Source organism: Plecotus auritus (assembly GCF_963455305.1).
Source record: "Plecotus auritus genome assembly, chromosome: 5".
NCBI classification, from domain to species: domain Eukaryota; kingdom Metazoa; phylum Chordata; class Mammalia; order Chiroptera; family Vespertilionidae; genus Plecotus; species Plecotus auritus.
The window spans coordinates 9,641,319-9,668,771 of NC_137776.1; the positions used below are offsets into that span (position 1 = coordinate 9,641,319).

Here is a 27,453-nt window from a genome sequence, read left to right on the forward strand (position 1 = left end):
CCACACCATCTAACACCTTTCACATACTGCCTTCTGATGTCAGCTAACTGCTTACTGCCTGCTCATCTTATCTCCCGTCGATCTGGTACTGCATTATAATTAGCTACACACACTGCATGGAGCCAGGACACACAGTGCACTCCCAATGAATATTTACTGACTGACGGTGCACTAGGCAGGTAGGTTTTCTTTCTGGCCTCACACGTGACTTGTTTCTGCCAGAGAGGTTTCAACCTTGCTCTTCCTCTTCCCTGGAATGCCATTCCCATCACTGCCTCTCAGAACCCCACCCTAATTAAACCCATCTAAACTGAAGCCCTCTCGCCTCTCTAGAAGCTCCTTTTATAGGCATGGTTAGAGTCATTTCATCATGATTTGTTTAAGATTCAGCCACTGGCATTCTTATTTCTCTTGGTTCTGACACACCCCGTGCCCACAATATACACTCCCAAGAACAGGCATGTATTCAATGGAATGTTACTCGGCCATAAAAAGGAATGGAATCTTACCATTGGGGACAGCATGGATGAACCTAGAGGGTATTATGCTAAGTGAAATAAGCCAGACAGAGACAAGTACCATATAATTTCACTTACACATGGAATCTAAAAAACAAAATGAATGGACAAGCAAAGCAAACAAACCCCAACCTGCCATATGGCTCAGTGTCCAGAGAACATTTTGATGGTAGCCAGAGGGGAGAGGGTCGGGTGGCTGGGTGAGAAAGGGGGAGGGATGAAGAGCATGATGGGGATGTAAAGGACAGCATAGGGAACACACTCTAACATTGTAGTCCTATGTGTGGGCACTAGACTTATCATGGGAGATCACTTCTCAAGTTACATTAATGTCTACACCCTATCAGGGGTCCTCAAACTTTTTAAACGGGGGGCCAGCTCACTGTCCCTCAGACCGTTGGAGGGCCGGACTATAGTTTAAAAAAAAAACTATGAACAAATTCCTATGTGCACTGCGGGCCCGGGACAAGTCAGCTGCTAAGCAGGACAGGCAGCGGCACCCGGCGGGCCGGATAAATGTCCTCGGTGGGCCACATGTGGCCCGCGGGCCGTAGTTTGAGGACCCCTGCATGTAGTACACCAAAATTAACATAATATTGTATGTCAACTTTAATAGAAAAAAAAATTCAATTATTAAAAAAGTTAATTAAAAGAAAGAAAGAACAGGCATTGAGTCTTACTTCCCGTAGGGACACATACACGGATGCCCCTCCGCATGCGGTGTCCGGCTCACAGGGAGCACACTCCCTCACAGACGTGTTCTGCAGCGGGATGACGAGATGTTCAGCCTTAGTTAAACAGTCAGGTAGCACTGCTGGTTTGTCTCCTCTCAGCCTGCCAAGAACGGCTATTCATGGGATCAAGGCTGTGAGAGATGGATCTTTTATACCAACAAGTGATCAAAACCTAATACATTCCCACCTCAGAACTGCTTCCAGGTAGATTGGACGACTAACCAGAAAGTCTTCCAAAGGGAAGTAATGTATGGTGTTATATTTATTTGAGAGGCCTGTACAATGGTTGTACGAAAATAGTTTTGAGTTACTCAATCTTTGGAGGAGATTAAACTACATATCGCTAAGGCTTATAGGCCATCCTAAGCATTGGATACTTTCCGAACGTCCCGCAGTGTGAGTGGAGCCATATGGCAGGTTGGAGCTCAGTGCAAAGTAGAGGCTGAGGTGTCTGCTCCTGGGCCTTTTCTGCTGTAAACCAAAGGAGAAGGCAGCCAGGCCAGGAGGTTGACTGCGAACCCATCGCACGCACGTGTTGTCCACAGCAATAAAGATCCATGTGAAGGTGAGATTAGTGGTTAACTATGTTTAGCAGTGGGTTGGAAACCAATTATTTTTTGTTTTCTCATGCTCCATGGAAAAGGTAAAATTTCAGTCTTTCTGTTGTGAACAGAGCATAGGCTAGTCTAGTGGTTGGGTTCTCCTTAATGCAATGAAGGCTCTGCGTTTAGAAATGAAATAAGTAGAAGCAGTTGGGGAAGTTACCTGGTTAAAGATAAGGACCCATGGGCCCTAACACAGGAAGATGTGGGGGGCTTCGGGGCTCGTGTTAGACCTTGACTCTGAGAATGACTAAAACTTTCGGGGCTGGAGACATGGGGGAGGGAGAAAGGGAGAGGGTTGGAGGGGGTGTAGGCTAGGACAGCATTTGACAGCGCTGGTTTTAAATGGTGGCGTTTAGAATGGTAATCCAGTATTAGGTGTTGAAAACAGGAGAATAAATTATTAAAGACTCGTTGCAACCAAGAAAGGAAAAATAAAATGAGAGGACATTTTATTCCTCTTTTCCCACATGTCTTTATTGAACACTTAATTGTCAAAGGGATTCTACTAGGTACGTAGGAAAAGAGAAAGAAGAGGTGGAATGTATTAGAGACAGGCTTTTGGAAAGAAAGGAATTATTTTTGTATTTTAGTAAATCTATTAATATCTTGTATATTTGAAGCATTTTAAAGTATTTCTTTATTTCCCCCAAATAGCATATTTCAGGTGGCAAATTTCATTTTGTATTACAGTGAGAAATTGAAATGCAATTCACTTAAGATAGTAAATAGGACCTCTCGAATTTTGAACATGTCATAAAATGGTCGAAATGAGTTTTCATTACCTGTGATTGCATTAGAATAAACTCGAGGACATGAAAGTCATGTTAATTCTCTCTTTACCCATCTAACACCAGAACCTGAAGTCAGAATGTGTGAAGAGACTCAGTCGTGTTTAGGTGGTTCTCTTAGTAGCTGCAAAACGTCATTTGAACTTTGCTCTTGTCTTCCAAAGGCAAGCACCTTCGCTATGACGTTGGTCGCTAGGGACTGATCACATCTGGGAGCCACAGGCAGGAACCCGTGAGCTGGCCCGGGTTTCCGAGCCGGTCTGCAGGGAAGGGGGATCGTAGCTTTGCATGGACTTTGCTTGTGCCCGATAAGTTTTCGGACCTTGGGAAACCAGTGACCCTGTGGACACGGCCCTGAGAGTGTCTGCCCGCCTGGCTGTGCGCGGTGGGGAGGAAAGAGCACAGCCGGCGGAGGGTACCTGTAGTCAGGGTTATGTGTCCAGGGCCACCTCCATCACTGCCCAGATGCAGGACCATCAGTCTCGAGGCTTAGTGTCCCGTCTACAACATGAGGACGGTGGGCAAGCAGCCCCACAGGCTGTGGAGCATCTAAGGAGAATGGTTCTCTGCTTCTGTTGTAGCACTTGCTGCGTGTCCAGCACCGTGTTAACCGCTTTACAGATGTGAACTCATGTTATCCTCATTACCACGCTATGCAGTGGTTAACATGATTGCTCTGAGTTCACTGATGAGGAAACGGAGGCATGCAAAGGTTGAGTAAACTTGCTCAAATCCCGAACGTAGTAAGAGGCCACTCTGTTGGGATTTAAAGTTGGTTAGATTGAAATTACTTCTTTTCTATCAGATAAGATAAGGGAGGCTCTAAATAGCAGAATTAAATAGGCAATGTTTCCTTTTTGCCATCATTTCAGGGCCCAAGATACTATGGCTTTTGAAAGAGGCACCTTAATGAAAACGGATGCTATAGGGACTTCCTGGCTGACTTTGCCCGTAAGTGGTTAGTGAGATGGGGACTAAGGGAGCCCTGGCCCTACAGAGAAATACCGCCTGAGAACATGTTGAACTTCCATGTTAGTTTTTAAAACATCAAACCAGAACACAAGTGACATATATAGGTCTAACTTGCCGACATTCCACCCCTCAATCGTTATCCCACCCCCATGCTCCTCACACTAGCTGTTCAGTGGCAGACACTGGACATTTCACCATGAGAACTTCATTCCTTTGAGTGAGAGCACGATCCCTAACACAATGTATACAGCCCTGGACATGGTAGGACATTACCCATTTAGTGCAAAGTCAGCCAGCGGATACTTCCAGGGAAGTCCAGACAGGAACAGGTTTCGGAAGAGCGAGCCTCGGGGTGCCGTGCTCGGAATGTTTGCTAGTTGATTGCGATGCCTGTACTGGTGTCACCGGAAGATTACACGCCCTCGGCCAAGACCACACTCAGAAAGTGACCTTTGGAAGGGTGACTGCAGTCCCAGCCTGCACTATCTCGGCCTCTGGGGCAGTCGATGGAAAGGTTGCAAACTCACTCTTAAAACCGTGGCTCTCCCAAGAGAAGAAGCAGAACTGGGCATTCACTGACGGGCCTGCAGACAGAAGCACTGGCACTTTTACAAAAAGGAAGCGAGCGGTTTCCCTTCAGGTGAGTCCCTGAGCCTCAGGTGGCTGAGGCCAGCAGCTGGTTGCTCAGCCACACCCAGGATCCTGCCACCCATCCAGGTGCCTGACTCAGTTTGCGTCACTTCTAAGATGACTTACTGGTCACCGTAAAGGCAGGTTGATAAAGGAGGCCAGTTGGGGGACAAGGCTTATTTTCCTGTTGGGAAAGCCAGTGGCCGGGCCGTGCACTGAGAACTCTGAGTTGGAGCTTCAGGAAACCTTAAACAGTGAGTTGAAGTTGATTTTGTTGGGAAATCTTAGGCGGCACAGTAAGGGGTGAGCAAGAGGCAGGCGGGGGCTGGCTGCCGAGTTCTCTGTCGCTGGATGCCCAGGCTCTGCCTCATCCCCTAGTATTTCTTGCACCGGGTGAATTAGTACATCATACACTGTTTGCATTCAGCAGCGCCCGTGGCATTTCAAGGAAGCAGGAAGAACCCGGCCCGCTCTGCTGCTTTGAGAAAATCATTAAATGCTTACCAGGAGACTCCTGGCTTAATGAATTAGGAATGCTGGGAGCTTGTTGAAGCCAGAATATGCTGTGAAGAGATGAGGGCTTTCTCCAGCACGTGTTTATTCCATAGCAAACGAGCCACCTTCCCCAGAGCTGGCTCTGAACCTGTCACCTCTGTTTACCAGGTTCTCTCAGGATTGTTCCTGGCCAGTCCAGAGATCCACTGCAGAACCACAATGCATGTTTTCTTTGGAGATGAATGTGCAGTGTTATCCTTAAAAAGGTGCTACAAAACGTTTTTTAAAGCAGACAGCTCTCCCCCCTCCCCGACCCCCTACCCCCGCGAGCCTGCCTCTAGCCCTGGGCTGTACCAGGTCTCTGTGATGAGACTTGCAAGTTGGGCAAATCACAGCCCCGTGTGGCTCTGTCCAGAACCTTGAGCCAGGTCAATTCCAGCTCTCGTTTCCTCAGTCCCTTCTGTGCTTTTCTGTACATATCTGTCTCCATGCGACATAGGAGCTCCTTGGGGGCAAGAGCCCTGGACCGGGAGGACCAGCTCAGTCCTCACCTTAGCATCTTTCTAGCCGTGGGACTTGGGGAAGTACTCAGCTACCTGTGCTCCTGTTTCTTTTTCTATAAAATGAGGTAACGAGCTTCCTAGGGTGATGAGGAGAATTAAATGAGTTATTACATGGACAGGGCTCCGAGCAGTACGGGTATACAGTCAGAGCTCAGTAAGTGTTATTTTGTAACCATTGCCAGAACTCCCGGAGAGCCTGGCCCATTGTGGGTGTTCGGTAACTGAATGTCAAATCAGAGGAAAAATCACTGCCCTTTCTGTAGGAACGGCCCGAGCTAGCTGGGGAGCTGGGGGAGGGGAAGGAAGGGGCGTGATATCCCTTCTTCAGCGTCTGGGGACTTTGTGGTGAGATGCAAGGAGAACTGTGCTTGGTCTTTTGTCTGGACCCCCATGGGACTTGGGATTTGCTCGGCGGGTGGGGGTCTGCCTGCCTGTTATGGTTGCTTGGAGAGGGTGGGATTTATTCTCCTGAACCTCCCAACGTGGCCACTTCACCTTTCCCGAGACATGTCTAAGCACAGCCATGCCTTAGAGACTTGAGCTGACATCATAGCATCTTGAAAGAACTGCACATAATTGAATTGCTGATACAAGTGGCTACTTGCCCCAGGCCCGGGTCGCCCCCATCTCTATGGAAACACGTGTTTGCTTGAAAGCCCGGCCATCAGAAGCAGAGTCAGCGTCAGGTCACTTAAAAAAAAAAAAAAAAGACATTTATTTATATTCTCAAACCATCAGAGACCTACAAAATAAAATAATTTCAAATTAAATAGAAAAATCATGCTGTGGAAGAATGCGAATGGAGCCTCCGCCCGCCCGCCCCTCTGCACGCGGTGTGAGATCCGTGCATTTATTTTCGCTGTCCTTTGCTCTTTCGCTCCCATTTGCATTCTGCTGCCGTGGGGAGCCAGTTTGTCACTTTATGCAAAAATGGTTAATCTTCATTCATACGCACTTGGCAGCACTAAGATGGAAAATTCAAAGCGGGCCTGCCCCGGTGTGCTCCGAGCTGCTCTCGGCCTCGGTGTGGGCGCACACAAGGGCGTGCCGTCCGAGGGCTGCGCCTCCCGCCCCGCACTTAGAGCTGTGCGTGAGGACTTGCTCCCAGAAAGGTCTGAAGCCGCATCAGCACGTCTTGCCCTAGATGTGCTCCAGTGATATTCTTAGTGATTGGGAGCTTTTATCTGGCCCTGGAAGCAGGCCTTTTCAGACCAGTATTGACTGTTAATGACCTGTTTAAATAAAACATTCCATTTTCTTTCTCCCCTCCACAAAGGACTTAGTAGGCAGTGACATTTCCAATCCAAACGCTAACCCTTCTTTTCTAAAGAGGCAGAGCCAGGGCTTTCAAATGGGAAATTTTTGTCTGACATTTGCCCTTAAAATGCTTTTCCGTGAAGTTGTTCTAACAGTGGGTTTGGTGCATTGAAGTGTCTTTGAATAAATATGCAACCTTGAGATTCTCCTCCCCACCCCCCGCCCCCCGCCCACTCCCCAAATAAACAAAAAAGTTTAGGTAGATATCTTTATGTGAAAATCGTATTTCAGTCATCATGCTGTGTGTTTCATGGTTTATGTGTCCTCATTCCTGATAATGAAAGCAACTTCCCTCTACGGAGCAGGCAGGCACGGCACAGGAACTTTTATTAAAACGGGGACTCAGCCCCAGAAGAGTGAGCTGGAGCTCTTGGAACATGAGACTTCAGGACTTCAAAGACCAGACAAGGGACAGCAAAGGCGTTGAGGGGAAGGGAAGGAGGGGGTCAAATAGGAGAGAGATTAGGCAATGAAAAAGTTAAGCAACAGAAAACCTACTTGATGTTAAATTTAGACAAAGCCCCAGTTTTACAGAAGGACGCTTTCTGTCTCAGCTGGCACGCAAGCACCCACGGCGGTGCGAGGTGACAGGACATTCAGTCCTTGGCCAGTTTCAAGGTGATTGTACAGGTGTCAGCATAAAAAACAGCCAAACCCGAAGAGAGTCTGTTTGAGTTTATTTGAGCCAAACTGACAACAATTGCCGGGAAGCAAAATCTCAAGGGCTTGAAAAAAACGCTCCGTCCAGAGAATGGCTGCTTCCTTTCTACATCAGAATCAAAGGAAGAGACATAGGAGGGAGGGAGGAAATCGATGGGTGGTGGATTGGGGAGGTGGGAGAAAGCAAAGCGTGGAAATCTCCAGGAGTGGACGAAGAGGAAACCCGGGAGACACACAGATAGGTCTTCTACCTGGGTGGCTACAGGGTAGTTAGCAATTAACGTTTACAGCACGTAGAGGTGGAATTCGGGAACAAGATAACAGTGAGGTCCAGGCTCTGGGTGCAGTAGGTGTGCCCTGAGGGGTCTGGAACAGGGGATTACTAGGGCATTCCAAAGGTGATGTTATCTTACACGCGGGAGACCACAGGCAGGCTCACTTAATGTAAAACTTGGCCTTTGTCGGGGAAGCTACAGGCCTGGGACATGGCCCGCTTTTGGTTAGGAATGTTATGTTCAGGCCAGCCTATGCGGTAACCTTTGGTCTCGGAGTTTGTAAGGCTCACCAGGCTCCCCCCCAACCCGCCCCTCTCCCCCCACCCCCCGCCACCCCCCACCGCCCCTGCCCGAGCCTGTCAGGTTTAGTATGTGGTCTCTTTTTCGTCCACACAGAGAAATAGCCTAGTGCATGGGAGACAACACCCACACCTTCTATTTTTTTAAGTTGAATTTTCAGCTTTTTGCTACCCCAGTTGCCTGGCACATTATAAGTGCTCCATACGTTTGGCAATTGCTATTTTAAATCATTATTTTAAAATGTTTTCTTGTGTATTTCCTCTGGTTTCATAATTCAATTAAAGAAAAGTGATGTAATACCTGAGAACAGGAAAGTGAATCTAAGAGCAGTAATAGGTTCCAGAGAAACAAAAGCGAAACTTTATCACTACCTGCATAATAAAACTCGAGGAAAAACAGTCATTGGGAAGTCATCAAGCAATTTGGCATTTCAGTACATTGTTTTAACTTTTTTATATTTAAGTGATTGCATGAGAAATATCAATTTATATGTTTTTTTAAACTGTTAATCAGATTGTCACATATATAACACCTCACTGAATTGTCTTCATTAGAAATGCTGAAACAAACATATTCGCCAGAATTGGTATTATTCAGTTTTAGTTTTTATAAAGAATATTTTTCTTTGTCATAGACTAATAGATTTTATGACTGGCATTAATGCATATTAAGTAAGTTCTTTGCATAATGAGTAGCTCAGTTTGCATAACTTTGAGCATGAAGTGATTGGTGGCAACCGTATTTGTGCTGTATTAATTTTCCACTGGAGAAGTGTATAGATGATATATCGGTGATAAATGGTGAAATTCTTTTCTTTGGAATTGATTTTTTTTCTAATAAGTTTTTGATGATGGAAGATATATATCTAGAGAGAAGAGATTAATCTGTTATTTCATAAATAAAATTTCAGTCAACAATTTTCTTGATCTTTATTTTTCTCTAGGATATATATACATATATATGTATGTATATATCTTAGATGACAGCTATATATGTTGGTAATGTTATTACTGAAAAATAAAGTATAATTTAGAGGGAAAATATTTCAAATAATACCTAAGCTACTGAAATGTTGCATGAGTATCAGGACTTACATTTCTGGTTATTTAATTGTATATTGATTTTTTTATGTGCCTGGAACATGTATCATGGCTTTGAATAGTTGGGCCTCAGTAACTGGTTGGTTCCAAGAACAGTTTTAAGTGATAATGGGAATTAGAAACCATGTTCTTTCCCGAGAAGGCAGAGGCCCTTCTTGTGGGGGATGTGCAGCTCTCGCGATCCAGCTCTGTTGGGATATGGGCATCACTCACGTCCAGGAGTGACACTCTGTCCCCTGTGGTGACCAAGCACGATGGGAGGGAACAGGAGTCTGTTAGGCCCGAACGTCTGTCACTCACAGCCTTACAGGTTTCTGGGGTTCACAGGTTTCTGCGCCTGAGGACTGGGCTTTCAGGTTGCTGAACTTCGGGCCTGTCCGTTTGGAAGGGGTGACAATACGTTCCCGAGAGGCAGAGTTCCCTAACTGTCTAACCGTGAAGATTCAGACTGAGTTGATCTGACTGTCCCGATATAGCTCATGGTAGACAACTGAATCCGAAGGGCACAGCACAGTTCACACACAGGTTTGTTGTCACGAGGCGCAAGGAGCACGCAGCGCTGTGCTGGTGTGAGGGGCACTTTGGAGTGTTCTTGAGGGGCTAGCGCCCACACAGGGCCACAGACCCCAGCGAGCCCCTTCAGCACACTGCAGACCAACCTCTCCTGTGCCATAGTTTCCCTAGCATTTGTCCTGACCAGTAGCACCCAACTGGACTGTCTGGTCACTTAAATTCCTAATTCTTTAAGGCAAACCCAATGTATGTTTTGTTTACGTTAAAATCCTTCACCTCGTGTCCACAGCTGGAGCGGATTTCCCAGGCCTCTGTGTCCCTGCCTGCAGGAAGGCTGGACTGCAGAGGGCATTGGAGGTCATGGGGAGGCGGGGCCTGGAGAAGCAGTCCTCCACGCGGGAGAAGAACATTTAAGGGAGTAAAATGAGCAAAGAACAGCTCCCGATAATTATTTTTTATCTTATCTTCCCTGTAATAGCCTCATCCTACCCTCATAGCCAGCATTTTCCTTCCACACACAAAAAAATAATGTTGTAATTAATCTTACTGGTATCAGTGCCAAAAAAAGAGCTTTCCCTGAGTCAGACGTTGAGGTTAAAGAGAAAGAGAATTGCCAAGGGAACATGTGTATATTCCTATGAATAATATATGTGTACATACATTGTTTTGCCCTATGACTATAGCTCACCATTCAGTCCCTCCACGTCCTCAGATCTCAGACATTCCTCCCGGATTCCTCTGTGGATTAAAACACTCTGGCTTTAGAAAACGCTGCACACCCAAATCCTAGACATCAAAGCAAAAAACAAACAAACCAAAACCCACAAAACTTCTCTCGGTTCTCCCAGACCTATAATGGCAAGATTCGATGTCTCCAGGAGATTTAGCCAATCCAGGCTAATGAAAGGAATGTGGCTCACAGATCCATCCTAAGAGATAGCGCCAAATCCAGCCATCACCTTCAAACCTTTATAGGTCATAGGTATCTCTCTTTCATTTGCTCCCTCCCTCCTTCCATCCCTCTCTCCCTTCCTCCCCCATCTTTATTCTCTGTCACACCCACATACCCTATAATACACAGAAAAACACCCAACATATACAGCGTACTAGTACACAGGGTGCCTAAACTCCCGTGTGAAGAAGCAAATCAACCACCCAGATGTCATCAGACAGCACGGCTGCAGGCCGACTTGTGGGCAGGGTGGTGACTGACCGGAGGTTTCGCCTTTCATGTGTGGCTTATAAACAGAAACACCTGGTTCTTTGTCCCTGTGCCTCATAGCCTCTCTGTTCACGGTGACAGATAATCAGAAAATAATCCTGTTGACTTTTACTAGTAACTCTCAGGGGCAGGAATAAATGAGGATGAAATTCCACTCTTCCTTGCCAGCTCGTGTTATTTACTTCCTCCCATATGTCAAGTCAGAGGATAGGAAATGTACCATTTGGGAGTTGTTGACATGGGAGGTGTGTTGAATGGGATGGGCACCCTTAGCAGAGCGTATGGGAAGGAGCTGCCTTAATGCGGATCGGGCGTGAAGGTCTCTCCGGCCACCGTGCCCACGTGTATGTCTGTCAGTGGCTCTAGCATGTGGAAATTATAAAAAGAAAATCCTACTGCTTCTAATAGTGGGTAATATGTAATAGTATACCTGTAAGGATTCCTATTTGAGTGTTACTAGTGTTAAGATGATATATTGCGAAGCTTTCATCCTAAAATCAACAAAAGGTAATGAATCGGAATTTATAGTTTGTTTAAGATCCAGTTTTAAAAGAAAATTATGAGGCCCTGGTCGGTGTGGCTCAATTGGTTGAAGCGCCATCCAGTGCACCAAAAGGCCGCCAGTTTGATTCCTGGTCAGGGTACATGCCCAGGTCGTGGGTTCAGTCCGCGGATGAGGTGCAACCGATTGATGTTTCTCTTTCACATGGATGTTTCTCTCTCCTTTCTTCTCTCTAAAATCAATAAATATGTCTCCGGTGAGGATTAAAAAGGAGCGAAGGAATAGGGAGAAATCCAAGAATTTTTGCAAGTTATCCCTAAAATGTACCAACTCTAGATACACTCTTTGTCAAAAGTCAAAAAGAATATAGAAAAGCGTTTCAGTGGTTCTTGATTTACAAAAAACATAAATATGCAAGTAGGTGGTGTATTGATATCTTAGCCTGTCGAGCTGCTAATCTGAACCAATATGTTCACTCATTTTAAGTCATTTATATTCTGTTTCAAAAAGAGATTGAAACTCTTAAAGACCTAAGATCTAGCTTCCATAATAACAGTGAACGACTTAGAGCAGATGAGAAGGGAAGAGAACACCCGAGCTCAATGTTAAGAATAGACATCTCAGCACGGGCCATTTCCCAGAAAAGATTGGACACCCAAGGCAGGAAACTAAGAGTTAGGGAAACAGAAGGATTATGGGCAGTTGTAAGGATCCATTTGAAACTCAAGAGCACGAATTTATGGTCATTAAAAATATAGTAGTCCTAGCCAGTTTGGCTCAGGGGGTAGAGTGTCCACCTGCAGACTGAAGGGTCCCAGGTTTGATTCCGGCCAAGAGCACATGCTTGGGTTGCAGGCTCAATCCCCAGTGGAGAGCATGCAGGAGGCAGCTGAACAATGATTCTCTCTCATCACTGATGTTTCTATCTCTCTCTGAAATCAATAAAAATATATATTTTTTAAAAATATGGTAAAGGTATGGATGTTCATGATATGTTGGTAAGTGAAAAAGCACGTTTTAAATCTAGTCTATGCATTGTTTCTTATATTTGAATCTGGAATCATTTCTCCTGTTTCTTCCTCGAGTGCATGAGGTAAATACATGCAGGAAAGACTCAATAAATGTTTGTCATATTACCTCTATGCTGATAAGAGCTTTGGGACAGTAAGGGTTGTAATGACAATGCGTAGTTAATGTAGGTGCACCTTTCCTCCTCTCACTGCTCTGACCACCTTTCTTTTGCATAATAAGAAGAAACTCAGTTTGGGTGCATAGCCACCTGTCTTTGTCATTTTTCACGTCAATACGGTATGAATAAAATATTGTGCGTTGTCTTCTAGAGTTATCGTAACATGCTTTTAGAACATATATAAGACAAGTGCTTCGCTTGAAAGTATTTTTACATTCCAAATGGTATTTATGATTATGTCAGTGAAGTTGTTTACTAGGTTGGAAGAAAGCATAAAAATAACATATTGGGAAATCAATTTTAAAACTTTAAAGTTAATCTTTTTTCCCCTGCTTTACAGGGCTCATTCCACTGGAACCAAGATGGCTGAACTCAATCCTCATGTGAATGTCAAGGAGAAGGTAAGATCAAGTTGCAGAAGCTCCACACTGGATGACATAGTCTCTAGCTGGTGCAACTTCAATTGCAATGGAAGAAGGGAAAATGGTTTTGGGGGGCGTGATATTTAATAAGTTTGACACACTAGGAAACCAACAGAATCCTAAGTCCCATTTACTGAATTTTTGGTAAGCATATTAATTCATTTTCTCATTTAAGCTTGACCATAACTCCATAAAGTTAATACTGTTATTATTCTTATTTCACAGAGGAGGGACTGAGACACAGAGAAGTAATTTGTCTAAATTCACATAGGTAGTCATCGACAGAGCTGGGACTTGAACTCAGGTGGTGCCGCTCCACAGTCCATTCTCTTAACCATCATTCTGGTTGCCTCTAAGAGCTGGAGTACTATGCTGCATCTTCAGAAATGGTCTCGTGTAGAGTTATCCCAAGCCTCACCTAGGGGTTGTGCTGTGTGTGTAGCCTGTGAAGTTTTTCAACACTGAGACTTCATGACCAACATTCCCCCTCTGCCGGGGTTCTTTTCCCAGCCTTACAAAGGGTTCAGCAATCAGGAGAAAGGGGCTGATGCGTAGATTCAAGAAGGAGTCCAAAGATGAAAGATAATTTTGAAAGGCATTGGGGGTCAGAGGATCTTCAGCTAAAGGAACTAAAGACTACTTCTTTGTCTAAGGACCCCATGCTATTTATTTAACACAATTTGTCCTAAGGCAAGGTGGAGATAATACACTTCAAAGGGTAGGGTACAGAAGCATTGTCAGTTTGGGGAATAGCCTACAGCTATTCAGGTGTTTGGCCAACAGGAGGCAATAAAATGCCCTGAGCTGTCTGGCAGCAAGCGATTATACTATTCAGGTTTGGGGGAAGTGCTGTTTAGCCATTCCAACAGGTAAACTACATATGTGGCTCACCCTTGTTGAGCCGCCCAAGCTTCACCAACATTTGGTAAAACTCTTGTAATTATTACATGCTGGAATTGGTTCCCGGCACCCCTCCTCATTTGTTGGAGGCTGATTACATTTCAGAGTCCTGCCAAGTCTTGACCTCCTCTGTGAACTGTCTTCCACTTAGGGTCACCAGTCACAACCCCTCACTTGCCACATAGGCTACTGTGCACTGTTAGCTCTTAATGATCATCAACCATAGACCATATAAGACCATACAGAACCCGCTCATCAGGGGACGGAGGCCCTAGAAGAGATTTGCCCCTGGTCATGCAGCAGAGAGAGACAGTGTGGGCGGGAACTCTCTCTGCCTTCCAGGTGGCCATTTCCCGCCTCCACTGGTCTGTAAACTACTTAAGGGTAGGAGTTTGTCTTTCATCTCTTTGTGCCCCAACAGCACCTAAAGCACACAGTGAAGGATGAGAGGAGTGACAGTTGTGGGGTTCTTACTATTTTTCCTTTCACTTAGCAAAGTTGCATCAGACCCCCACTTTGTGCCAGACACCGTCCTCGATGCTGGGACATGGCACTGAGCATGGAGATGAGTCCCTGCTTCCGTGGAGTTCACTTTTTATGGAGGGAAACAGAGAATAAGCACAAGAACATGTATGAACACAGTCATTTCCGATAGTGATAACTACCATGAGGAAAGCAGGGTGGCGGACGATGGGGAAGGGTGGCCACTTTAGATGGTGTTGGTCGGGGCAGCCCTCTTGGAGGAGGTGATTGTTGAGCTGAGATAAGGACAACAGGAAAGAAACCATGCACAGATCCAAGGGCAGAGCGTCCCAGGTAGAAAAACCAAGACAGATGGGCAGGTGGACTAAGCTGAATGTGTTTGAAGAGCAAGTGGTTGGTGTGGCCACCGTATGGTAGGCAGAAGGGATGGTGAGATGAGATGAGGTGAGATGCGATGAGGTGAGGTGAGGTGAGGTGAGGCGAGGTGAGGTGAGAGAGGGAGGCAGGAGCCAGTGCTGGGAGAATATTGGCTCCTTATTGTGCTCCTGGACCGCTAATGGATCCGTGGGTGGAATTCAGGTTCTGTGAACTTTGATGGGAAGAAATACCTTTTCATCTTCACTAACACCTAAATGAAATTTAGCATTTCCTTCAATCAGGAACATAGGCAAAGGAAAAATATAGCCCCAGTAGTGGCAGGAGTCCCTGTGACTCTCGCAGCTGGAAATCAGAGGTGTCTTCACAGCCAGTTACATTTGCAGCAGATCTCCTGAGGACCGTTAGTGCATCACCACTTCACCATCACTGTGGTTATGGAGCCTGCACTTCACCGTGTTATTGGATGTGGACATATTACCGCAGCATAAATTTGTTTTTTCATTAGTATTTTAACTTTACTGCAGCAGGAGGGGTTTCCTTTGTAATCGGATGTACTTTATTTCGCGAATTTTAAGGCATTATTCTTAGAAGGACCCCGCAGGCTTCACTGAGTTCAGAGCCTGAGACACAGCCACGAAGGGCTTTATTCGAAGGGCAGAAGCAGCTGTTGGAAGGTTGCAAGTAGAAGGGACTCGGAGTGAGATTTTCTAAAAGCTCATGCTGGCTCAGCTAAACGCTCTGTCGGCGGCTCTGCGGCATGTTTTCTAAATCTTCACAGTAAGTGGGTTTCCTGTTTGGGGAGGTCACAGAGGCTTGAGGTGAGCCTCAAAGTCAGAACACACTTGTCACCCCAAATCTCGGCGGACATGGTCAAAACCAACTTGCACCAACATACAATTTCGTTGGAGTCGGATGTGTTACCTTAAACGTGGGTGCGTGTCTTTTATCCGTTGTATTCCGTAACATGCTCTGCGTGTTTACTTGTGGACCACTGAGCGCGCAGTGGCAGAAGATGCGCCCCTTTTATATCATGGCTTCAGGTTCCTCCTGACCGACAGTCCTATACTCGGGGGAGACGGTATCGCCCCCAGTTTGACACTCTGGGCCCAGACCCCCTTTTCCTAACGTCTGCTGACCGGTGGGTGGAGCGGCTTCTGCAGGTGGGCTGCGGGGAGGAAAAGCACTTGGAACATCGGCGTCTCAGCAATTGATTCCCTGCACATTACAACTACCGGGCAGACCAGTGCGGTAGTCTCGGCAGTCAGAGGGGGTCCTGCTCAGAACAAAGGTGGCATCGAGCCAATGAGGGGAGGATGGCTGGTCTGCGGGCACGCGCCTCCGAGGCGCGGTGTAAACACTCGTGCATTGCTTTCGGCACCCCATTACCTTCCTGTCGTGCTCGCACCCCATTACCTTCCTGTCGTGCTCCGTGTCACATACGCACAGGAAGGTGAGCAGTCAGTCGGTGGTGTTCCCGCTGTCCCACTTCGGAAGCTGACCGAAAGGTTGGTATCATTTTGAAACAGGGTGCTATTTAAGTTGTAAATATTATCCGTCCACGTGACCAGGGCAGCACTGCCCCTCTAGCTCGGTTAGTAAATTTCGTCTTCCTGGGTCAAAAGGTTAATAGACTTCTCAGCTCAATAAAATAAATCATAATAAACAACTGAAGATTCTGATCATTCATAATTTTACATTGATTTATTTTCAGTACATTTATTTCCTTCAGTTATTAGCTTTTATGGCCTTTTTATGATTACTTTGTTTCTCAATCTGTCACACAGAGCAGTGACATTTTAGTTCGGAAAATTAAGAATAATAACAACTGTTATGTCTTAAGTCTTGAAGTAGAAGCTTTGCGAGATCTGAGAACAGATCCAGGTAGAGTTCTTATACAATGTCCAGTCGAGCGCTGTGGGAAAGGAAATACTCGGTAAAGGCCTTGCAATGGGATGACCCATCAGTTATCCCTAGTGGACCCACTGTCGGACGAGTTGAAAAGGTGTGGGTGCTTTGATGAGGAAATAATTCCTGTCCTCAGGCAGCTTTTAATTCAGAGGAGAAACTAATAACTCGAGGTTTAATATCCAAGACAGCTGACATTTACAGTTGATACTCTGTGACTGTTTTATTTTAAAATATCTCAATATTATTGGATGGTAACTGTAAGGATGTAAATTGGAAATATTGTTGGGGTCAGAGTTCAGTCTCCTTGGTGTGATGTGGGCGATCAGTCTCCTGTGTGATCCGACCCCCATCTTTTTACACCTTTATCTATTGCCGCTTCTCCACGCCCTGCCCTGCAGCTGCCTCCCGACCTCCAGGACTTGGCAAAGGCAGTTTTCTCTCTCGGGTATCCTCCTCACGGGCTAGCCCTCCCTCCCCTCCCTTCCCTGCACCTTTCAGATCCCTCCTTTCTCCATCCTCCCGCCTCACCTGAATTATCTGCGCTTCTACCCTTCTTTTGGCTCCAGTGGGGTTTCTGCATTCTGCCTGCAGACAGCACTCCTTGCTGTGATTGTTAGCTGTCTGTCTCCTCAGGGAAGATGATGTGCTCTGGGGCAGGAACGGGGCCTTTCATCCAGGTGACCCCCAGTTAGAAGCAGAGAGATGAATGGGTAACAAATGAACGGACATGCCTGCTTGAATAGCTAAGTTCTTGAGAGAGGCATTTCTCACTCACACTATTTGTGAAATCGCAAGCCTTCCTGAAAATGGAGATACAGGTTAATGGCAATGTCATCTCATTTCAGTCCTCCCTTTGCTATTAGTAAAGCAAGTTTTAAATTGCTTCTAGAAACAGAAACAAGGGTTACCTAGGTGATTCTGTCAAAAAAGCAGCATGTTTATGAGAGGCTTACCAAATGCGGTTGTTCTCACGTAGGTTTCATGATAACAAGTGATGTCTTTTGGTGTGTAACTAGTCATATCCCACTATGACAAAAAATTTAAAGAAAAACCTGCAAGGGAGAGAGGGAGGGAGAGAGGGAGAAAGGGAGGGAGGGAGGGAGGGAGGGAGGGAGGGAGGGAGGGAGGGAGGGAGGGAGAAAGGAAGGAAGGAAGGAAGGAAGGAAGGAAGGAAGGAAGGAAGGAAGGAAGGAAGGAAGGAAAGGAGGAAGGAGTCCTCATGTGTCATTTTGTTAAGGAGAGATACCAGAACCAAATATTTGGGCTAATGAGGGATCTTATATTTAGGGCATACTCACTTTTACAGCTCTTTTCTAAATGACAAATTTTTAATGAAATTCAACATTGGAAAATCATAGAGAAGCTAAGAATAGGACTCAGTCACTATTTCATTACTTCTCATATGGAACACTAGGGTACCAAGCCAAACTGATTTATAAAATTTTAGATGTAATTCTCAGCTGAGTATGAAAGGATTCCTGGAACTAGCATGGAGAAAGTAAAAATTTTAGTTAGGTATTTTCAAGCGTTATTATAAATCAGTTTAAATAGAACACAAACCAGCAATAAGATTTGGTGATGAAAAGTAGAGGGGCTCCTTGTGTGTAAAATGGGGTTAATATTCCTGAGTGTCCAGCTATGGACTGAGAACTAAACCCTAAATCACCCTAGAGAACCCAGAACACTTGGGAAGTGAGCTCCAGGGAGGGCAAGTCGTGGGGAAAGCATGCAGTTCGGAGACAGAAGCAGAGATATTAGTTCCCCAATTATTAGTTGAGCGGCCTGGAGCAAGTCACTTACCTTGTACGGGCCTCAGTTTTCTCCTCTGTAGATTGGGTATAATAATAATAACACCTACTCAACAAACTCATCAAATGCAGTAATAAATGTGGAGCTGCTTTATGAGCTCCTAATCATATCAACTCTGCAGGATCGGGAGGAACTCATCTGTTTATTGTACAATTTAAAAACGGAAAAGGAGCTCTAGTTAGCATTTTTGTGTAGAACTCAAAATATGTATTCACATGGAACTGAGATTAGAAAGAAAACAAAATAAAAAAACCCAGTAAGAAAAAGAACCGTGACCACAGATGACAGCGTAGTGGGGGCTTGGCGTGGGGTGGGAGCCGGTGGAGGGGGGCAGGGAGGTGAAGCAAAAAGAAAAAGAACACGAAACTGGACTCTGCTCTCTCAAACTCTCTCAAACGATTGCTGAGCCTCGGACCAGAAGACATGCCATGGGAATGAGGAACAGCTCGGTCTAGAATAGCCTCGCGGAGCCGTGCCCCTTGCTGGGAGCAGCTTTTATGGCCGTTCACGTTGCAGAGGTAAACGGGGCTGTAAGCAGTAATCACACAGAGTCATTAAAACAATGCAGGAGGAAGCCAAAGGAGGGGAGAGCCTCTTGTCCGCAGTGGGAACAGGGAGGGGTCACCTCGGCATTTCTGCCAATGGCAGGGACAGGCGGTGTCCGCCTCCGTCCACAGCAGGGGGCCTGTGTGCCATTTCACTCTTTTCCTGGAACCGCCTCGGTCTGTCTCACAAGCACCCAAATGTAGTTCCCGTCTCCCTTCTTCCTGTGGGTGGGGTCTGGCCAGGAAAACCCAAGCGTCTGGTTAAAGAGATTTCAGCAGCACCCGAGAAAGTACAGAAGAGACCCGCCATCCTGTCATCGTCCGCCTTGAAATACTAACTCCACTGAACAGAGAACCCGTTTCATGGGCCTCGGGACAAGTTCTAATGACACACAGTTGTTTCAAAAGACCAGATGGGCAAGCGTTGGGGGCACATTTTACCTTCATGGGTTTTTAGGGGTGTTTAAGTCAATGCAGCCCAAAACTGAAGTTCCAACAGCAAGACCACCCAGCCACACACAGCTTTCCGGTTTCCCGGCGGACAGGTTCTTGTCACCACCTTCTCCTAGGAAAGGGCCGTTAAGCTTCCCTTTTGCAGACGGGAGAGACGTCTGACAACAGGCATTGCCTGATGCTTATGTACAGAGCTTGCTGTTTTTGTTGCTCGGCAACTGGAAGAGAAAGAGACTTGACAAGGAGTCTGAAGGTACTGAATGAATGAGTGGAAATGTCAGCATCCGTTTCAGGGGATGAGAAGAAACCCACTATCTCGGGATTAGCATTGCCTCGCTTTCTCGCAGCTGGACGATGAGATTCACCGTGTTTCTGCCCTGCTTCTCCTGCCCCCTCCCCTTCCAGCCTCTCACGGTAGCCCTCCTGCGCTGTGGCTGAGATACACATGTAACAGCGATGGTTAATGCTAAGGAATACAGGAGCGCATCCAAAATTGAAACCTTGGCGGCAGGAAAAGAGTTACCTCTGTTGGCCACCCCTTGGGATTTATGGGTATTTCACCAGCATCCTAGTTATCTCTCATGATGGTCCTTCACATTAAATTATCCCATTTTCACAGATGAAAATATGAGAAGACCGCAGTGGTTTCTTCTCTCCTGACCTTGAGCACTAAAAACCTGTCCAGGTAGATGAGATCGGCAGATAGCGGAAGGGATGGATGCGGCACTTGGACGTATCCTGACTGTGGGATTATCATTGAAACCACTTCTTCTCTGTGAGCGATTTCTCCACAACTTGATTACAAGCTCCTTATAAAACAAATGGACGTCTTAATTTATTTGTGTACTCCATAGCTCCTGTAACAGTAATATCATAGACTTCATGTCCCCAAATACTTACTAATTAATATGTAGGTAAATGATTGAGCCAAGATTTTATACTGGTGACTCTCAGCTATTAGGACCACAGGAAGAGGAAGTGGGGCGTGCGTTAGGATGGCTTGGGACAAGCATATTTGTGGAAGAAGCATATTTGTGTTCATTTGAAGAAAGGTCCAAGACGCCAAGATCAGGCTAGATGAGGAACAGATTTTGGGGTCAGAGGGAGCAGCTGAGTGCTTTCAAAAGAGAAAATGAGAGGAAGGAAGCACGAGCAGGTAGGGTGAGTCTGCAGACCTCCATGCAGGCCTTGCGTCTTTGCAGGAAAAGGGAGAAGAGAGGAAAGTGGGGGAGGCAGTCTCAACTGGCAGCGTGGTTCTAAGAAAGTTTCTGCAGGCTGCTGGGGAGTCCTTGGGCCGGAGCTGCCTGCATCCCCCACACAGGAGCTTTCCCTAGCACCCCATCACCCCAGGTGTCGGCTGGGGCGTCCTTGAGGGGGGTGGCATGGGTACCGAGGCACCGGTGGCCCACAGGGTGACAGCGGGGCTGTCGGTGCCCTGGGCTTTCCATAGAGGGAGGTGTCCGTAGCCACACAACATGAAGGGGCAATGAGATGTTTTCTTTAGAAAGGAAATTGAAATACCTGTTTGGGAATTCAAACATGTAAGTGATTTATATTTTATTGAAAGGCATTAATAAAAAGTTTGAGAACCACTGTTCTAAAGTAATTAGTAAATTAAATACAAACTGTAGACCAGGGGTCCTCAAACTTTTTAAACAGGGGGCCAGTTCACTGTCCCTCAGACCGTTGGAGGGCCGGACTATAGTTTTAAAAAAAAAAACTATGAACAAATTCCTATGCGCACTGCGGGCCCGGGACGAGTCGGCTGCTAAGCAGGACAGGCAGCGGCACCCGGCAGGCCGGATAAATGTCCTCGGCGGGCCGCATGTGGCCCGCGGGCCGTAGTTTGAGGACCCCTGTTAGACCTTCCTTTCCCTTTAATGAGCTGAGCCATGCTGACACTGGTAGAGGGGCGTCTTCTCAACTTCCAGGGCAAACGATGAGCTAGGAGTCTCGTTTTTTAAAAATATATATTTTTATTGATTCCAGAGAGGCAGGGAGAGTGAGAGAGTGAGAGAGAGAGAGAGAGAGAGAGAGAGAGAGATGATGATGATGATGATGATGATGATGATGATGAGAGAATCATTAATTGGCTGCCTCCTGCATGTCCCCACTGGGACCGAACCTGCAACCGGGACCTGTGCCCTGACCAGGAATTGAACCGTAACCTGGTTCCTAGGTGGATACTCAACCACTGAGCCATGCCGGCCGTGCTAGCATGCCTTTTTTTTAATTGGTAAATCCTATTAAAATAAAAAAGGTATGTGGGTGAACAAATACACTTCCCCAAAAAAGGGAGTGTGTGCCTAGTTTCCGTGGTATTCACATAGTCCCCTTCCTGCATGCCAAGGTGAGGAAATAGCCAAGGTTGATGTAATTGGGAGATTAACTTAACTCCTTCATTCTGGCATCGACTAAAGGGTAATTAACTCCTTTACTCTTGCATTGATTAGCAGGTATTAGCGACTTACACTTTCATGGGACTGTTTATCTGAAAAGTCCTGTGCATGGATGAGGAAAAAACAGCCACAGGGAGAGTGGATGTCGGTAATTACCCTCGCCCCAGCCAAGCAGAGGCCTTAAATTCCAAAGAAGAGGTTTTTACGGGATAGTCTTAAGTTAGAAGCAGAAGATAAATTAAAACTCTCTTACTTTTCCATTCTGATTAAAATACCCAAAATAAGTGTCTGGTAAAAATAATGTCGCCTTTTGTGTCTTGACGAATAAATTCAAATATGGATTTCATCAGAGAAGGTATTTACCGAGGTCCTAAACTGTGTGGGTGTAACAGGCTGGCTGGAAACAGACTTCCAGTGGCCTCAGGGGCTCACGCTGCCCTAAATTATGTGCAAGTCTAACTAGTAGTTCCGGGGAAATAGGAAGAATCAAACACAATTATAGAAAACAGGCAGGATTGCGTGCATGCCAGATGGGTGAGATGAAATGTGCATGAAGCCCGTTGCTTGTTTCAAAAGAGATTAGAAGGGGCAACTGCTACTAATAGCAACCTTTTGAGATATATGCACATGCGTGCGTGTGCGTGTGCGTGTGCGTGTGTGTGTGTGTGTGTGTGTGTGTGTGTGTGTCCTGCAAGTGTCAGATTAAAGGTAAGAATTCTGCTATGAAAAATTTATCATAGACAAATCTTAAAATACAAGATTTAAGATACTTTGGTTATCAGACTTTAATTTTGTGATGTTTTTAGATAGGAGAAAAGTCCATTTGAGTATGTATCTCTTGCTTTACATGTCAAGTTTTTAGGAATTAAAGACGTTATACGACTTTTTAAAAAATATATATATTTTATTGATTTTTCACAGAGAGGAAGGGAGAGGGACAGAGAGTTAGAAACATCGATGAGAGAGAAACATCGATCAGCTGCCTCTTGCACACTCCCCACTGGGGATGTGCCCGCAACCAAGGTACATGCCCTTGACCGGAATCGAACCCGGGACCCTTGAGTCCGCAGGCCGACGCTCTATCCACTGAGCCAAACCGGTTAGGGCTATACGACTTTTTGATGCTATCGATTTTCATTTAGTGTTACAACAACTGTTAAATTATTTTTATTTTTCAAAAGTTCAGTGAATTGACAAAGTCTAGACCCAGAGTTGATGGGAAGAAATCTAGGTGGTGGTTGTTTTTAACCCTTTGAGGGAGACTGTGTTCTCCAGTGGCCACAGCAGTATCCCCATCAGCAGGTGGGGTAGGCCCCTTCCCTTGATTGGGAACTGGGTGGGCTTTTGGAACTAGGTGGCCAGGATAGCAGGAAGGAGGTGGCCCTGTGTGGCTTATGAAGCCAGATGACTGGCTTCTTCCTCACTGGTTGGCACGATGGCTGCAGCTCTGGGCTGCCCCGTGCACAATCTGCTCTAAGGCCGCCATGCTGTGAGGAAGCCCAGACCAGCCCCTGGGGAGAGGCCACCCAAGAAGACCTGAGACGACATGGAGAGAGAGGCCCAGCCGATCTCCAGCTGCACCAGCATCCCTCTCCCCATCCTTACCAGCCCCTCCACCTGCCCAGGTGAGAGACCCCAAGGCAGAGCCACTCAGCAAACTCCTCTCGAATTCCTGACCCACAGAAACATCGAAGACTAGGGGAGGGATTGCTGTTTTAAGCCACAAAGTTGTGGGGTGACTTGTTACTCAGCAGTAGATAACTGGAATAACCTCTCACGAGGTAAAACTGTTGTAAACAAGAACTGATATTTTTGAAGTCATGCATAAATAATGAAAGATGTGGATGAGCAGATGGTGCGCTCAGGTAAATTAGTTGGTGGCGAGTGGTTATAACCAAAAAGAGGTCTGTCCCATGCCACCTCTCTTCCTTCCGCACTGCCCCTCGCCTGTCCGTGACTTCCCTCATGTCTCTCCATCGTGGTTCTCAATTCTGATGCACATTAGGAACACTTAAAAGATAATCCATGTCCAGGCCCAGATTTAATTGTTTGAGGCGGGACCCAGGTTTGGGTATATTTTTAAAACTCACCAGGTTACTCCAGTTTGCAGCCAGGGCTGAGAACCACTGTTTGATGCCCAAACCTGTGTCCCTGGCTCAGGTCGTGCTTGGAGCTCAGATTCCAAGATTCGATGGCTTCCTAGACACCTGGACATGTGCACCTCCCTTCGTGCGTGGTGCTCATTACCCTTTTTCTCTGGAAATGACACCACTGTCCAGGTAAACAATGTTCCCGCCACAAACCTGGGAGCTATCCAGAGTCCCTGTCTTCCTCCGTCCTCGCCTGTAGTCAAACACAAGCCATTCACTTCCTCCCCAGTAATTTGTGAGTCATTCTCTACCCTGCCCCATCTTGGTCCACCTTCTCCTCTGGAATCTGCTCTAGAATCCTAGCTCCATCCATTTGCTCTCCTCCAAGTCATCCACATGGAAACCACAGTGCCCTTCTCAAATGCGGGAATGTCACACTTCTCTGAGGAAAGCCTTCACTGGCTCGCCCTTAGAATAAGGCTCCAGGTTCTAAGATAGCCAGCAGGGCCTTGCCCACATTTGCACCATGCTTCATTGATCCAGCTGCATCTGACATCGCCTTCCCTGTAAGATTTCATGACGCTCCATCGAGCCTGGGGCTTCATTCCTTTGAACGTGCTTCTATCCCTTGGTCCTGTCCATAAGTAGATGTGTGTATCCTTCCTGGGACCCTCCACCTCCTCTCCAGTCCCCCTCTCCTGTCTCAGTCTTGCTTACCCCTCCTCCTCAGTTTAAATGAGCACCAGGCCTGGGAGGGGACTTCCCTGACTGTCTGGATTGGGTTAGGTCCCCCTGTCACAGCACCCAGACCATCTTTACTTTCCTTCTGGAACGCTCACCAAGCATCAGTCTTTCTAGACCAGGGGTGGGGAATGTCCGGCCCGTGGGCCATGTAAGGCCCAAGAAATCATTTGGTCTGGCCCCGCCAAGGTAACCACAGATGGGACTCCAAATTCAATAAATCTAGGAGCTTTAGTTTTTTAGCAACATACATTTATATTAAGTGAATTATATTAAGCAAATTATGTTATAAATATCCAGATGGCCCTCCCTTGGCAGAAATAAAAGGTTCCCTGCCCCTGCTCTAGACTGTCAGTTCTAAAGCAGGTCAGGATTGTATCTGCCGCCGCCCACAGCTCAGCTTCGAGCCGAGTCTGCACATTCTAGTCACTGCACAAGTGTGAGACGGGGTACACTTGTCACAGAACAACTCGGGGCGTGTTAGCCGGAAAGTAAGCTCCCTGGGAGGCAGTCATGGATGTGGCTCCCAGAAGTGCTCATGCCAGCTCAGACTCCTTTCATGGATGTGCGGGGTCCAGCCCAGGCAGGCAGCCCCCGGTCCTCGGCTCCGATCGGCCACCTCTGCTGCACCGCCTTGTTGGCAGGATCGCGCTTCAGCAGGACTCACGCAGAGGGGCTGGACCCGGGCAAGCCTGGGAAGCGCAGCTTATGAAAAACTGCCCAAGAGCCGTGTCTACTACATACAACATGGAGTTCTGGGGCACACTTCATTTCCTGGAAGAACGTGAAAGGCTGGGTTTGTTGGCTTGATGTTTACCAGAGGCGGAACCAGAACCAAGGATTGGCAACGTCTCGCATCCCCTTCCTGGCCACATCCTCTTGTCATCGCCCTCCCTCCTCCCCTCGCTCTCTTTAACATCTGCTGTTTGTTCTCCAAAGAACCTCTCATCGCTGGTCTCCCGCCCACCATCCCCGTCACAGACCACAGGTGCCTTGAGTGGCCACCTGGATGATTCTCAGCCCCCCCCCCCCCCCCCCCCCCCCCCCCCCGTCGCGAAGCCCTAGGCTCCACCGCCGTGATGCTCATGTTGTAACCTGGGGTCCTTCCTTTGCTTTGCTCCTGCTCCTCGCTTACTGAGAATCGCTAGGGAAAGCCATGCCGACTGGCTCCGTGACAGCCCTGTGCTGTCAGTGCTAGTGGGCCTTCGTCCTGCTCAGCGTCCTTCCACTCATCCAGGCCATTTCCTACCACAGTCCCAGAGAGCCGCTCTCAACCTTTTGCCACTGTTTTAGCCCTAAGCGGAACCTAAAAACGCTCACCCAGAGGAAATAGTTGGCTTAAAGTTCCTCTCCACAGTCTCAAAGTGTGACTGTATGTTCGCTCTTCCTTTTTCTCTTCTCCTCCTTTCTCAGAACTCTGAGAACCACCCCCCATCTCCTCCTCCTTTCCAAAGCTTGCTTTCCACGTGGATTTTGGTATCTTTTTCTTTCCTTTTCTTTCCTTTCCCTTTCTTTTCTTTGCATTTCCTCTGAGACTTAGCTGCATAATTTACCTCCTGTCTTCTCCCCCTTTCTTCACATTCTTCCTCGTGGCTGGCCCTTCCCTCGGTTAGAGAACCAGCCCAGTGCTTCGGGGGCATTAATTGTGCTGTGATTGTTTGAGATGGTTGCAGAGAAGGCTTTTTCCAGGTGAGGGGCGAGGGGAATCTGCACGGAAAGGATGGAGAACAGGTGAGGTTCAGAGGGATTTCGTTGTCAGAGTGACTCTTGAGTTCGTTGTTATTGATGACTCTGCCTTCTTTTCCTACTATTCTGTCAGCTCCTGGGGGCAGAGGCTGTCAGATTTATCTCACTTTCCGGCAGAAATACCTGGCTTGAATGAACAGAATTCCTTCAAAACATGTGTGTATGGGGAGAGAGAGCTGCTCTCTGGAAGGGGTAATTTTTAAAAACAGGAGAGTTGACGGGGAAGAGAAAGACATCTTCCCGTTGGAGGACAAAAGGAGGCAACTTTCGTTCCTCAACGTGTGGTCCATCGTGTTTGGTTCCTGTTGCTGCAACAGATGGCCACAAACATAGTGGCTTCGAACAACGCACATTGATTCTCTGACAGTTCCGGAGTTCCGGGTGGGTCTTACTGGGCTGAACTCCGGTACCGGCAAGGCTGCATTCCTCTCTGGCTCTAGGGGAGGATTGTTTTCTCGCCTTTTCCAGCTTCTTGGAGCTGTCTGCATTCCTTGGCTCAGGGTCGCCTCTCATCTCCAGACCCAGCAATGGCGGGTCAAGTCTTTGTCACATGGCATCACTCTGACCCTCTCTCCTTCCTCCTTCCATTGATAAGGCCCCTTGTGATTATACTAGGCCCCCTGAGAGCTTCCAGGATCATCTCCCCATGTCCAGGTCAGCTGACTAACAACCTCCTTAATGCTATCCGCAGCCCTAACTTGCCATGCTACCAGCATGCCCACAGGTTCCGGGAGGTCAGCGCATAGACGTCTTTGGGGAGGCATCTGCCTGCCACCTCCTTGAACAAACAGCCTCTGCATCGCCTGGGAACTTGTTAGAGATGCACAGTCCTGGGCCCCACCCAAGCTTCTGACGCAGACTCTGCATTCTAATCAGCCCCCAGGTGATTGGAATGTACTTTCAAGTTTGAGAAGCCACAACAAGATTATCGCAAAGCCCCACTTGAAACTTCTCACGATTCTATGAAAACTGCATTTCCCCCCACCTTCCAATCTTCATTTTTCCTTCTTATCCTGGTTTCCTGCCAAAAAAAAAAAAAAAAAAAAAAAAGTTAATTTTGATTTGTACCCTTGGTGTTAATTCCCCAAAAGTCAGCCAAGTAGAACATGACAACAATTCATGCATATATTTTTGCTGGCAGACAGTAGATGCTGGGAAAGGCAATTAAATTATAGAATTATCCATGATGCGGAGGT

The 27,453-nt window shown here is 46.8% G+C and overlaps 1 protein-coding gene across 11 annotated transcripts in view; it reads left to right on the plus strand.

The window, feature by feature from the left end:
* Nucleotides 1-27,453, plus strand: part of SPATS2L (spermatogenesis associated serine rich 2 like) — a 145,789-nt gene that overhangs the window by 61,418 nt on the left and 56,918 nt on the right. For 9 of the 11 annotated variants that reach the window (XM_080670618.1, XM_080670626.1, XM_080670623.1 and 6 more), the window contains one exon: nt 12,724-12,784. In XM_080670618.1, coding sequence (XP_080526744.1) covers nt 12,746-12,784 — 39 coding nt within the window. In that variant the 5' untranslated portion in view covers nt 12,724-12,745. Of the gene's footprint in view, nt 1-3,932; nt 4,258-4,366; nt 4,502-12,723; nt 12,785-27,453 lie in introns of those variants that run through there. The other 2 variants (XM_080670621.1, XM_080670622.1) reach the window with 2 other exon arrangements.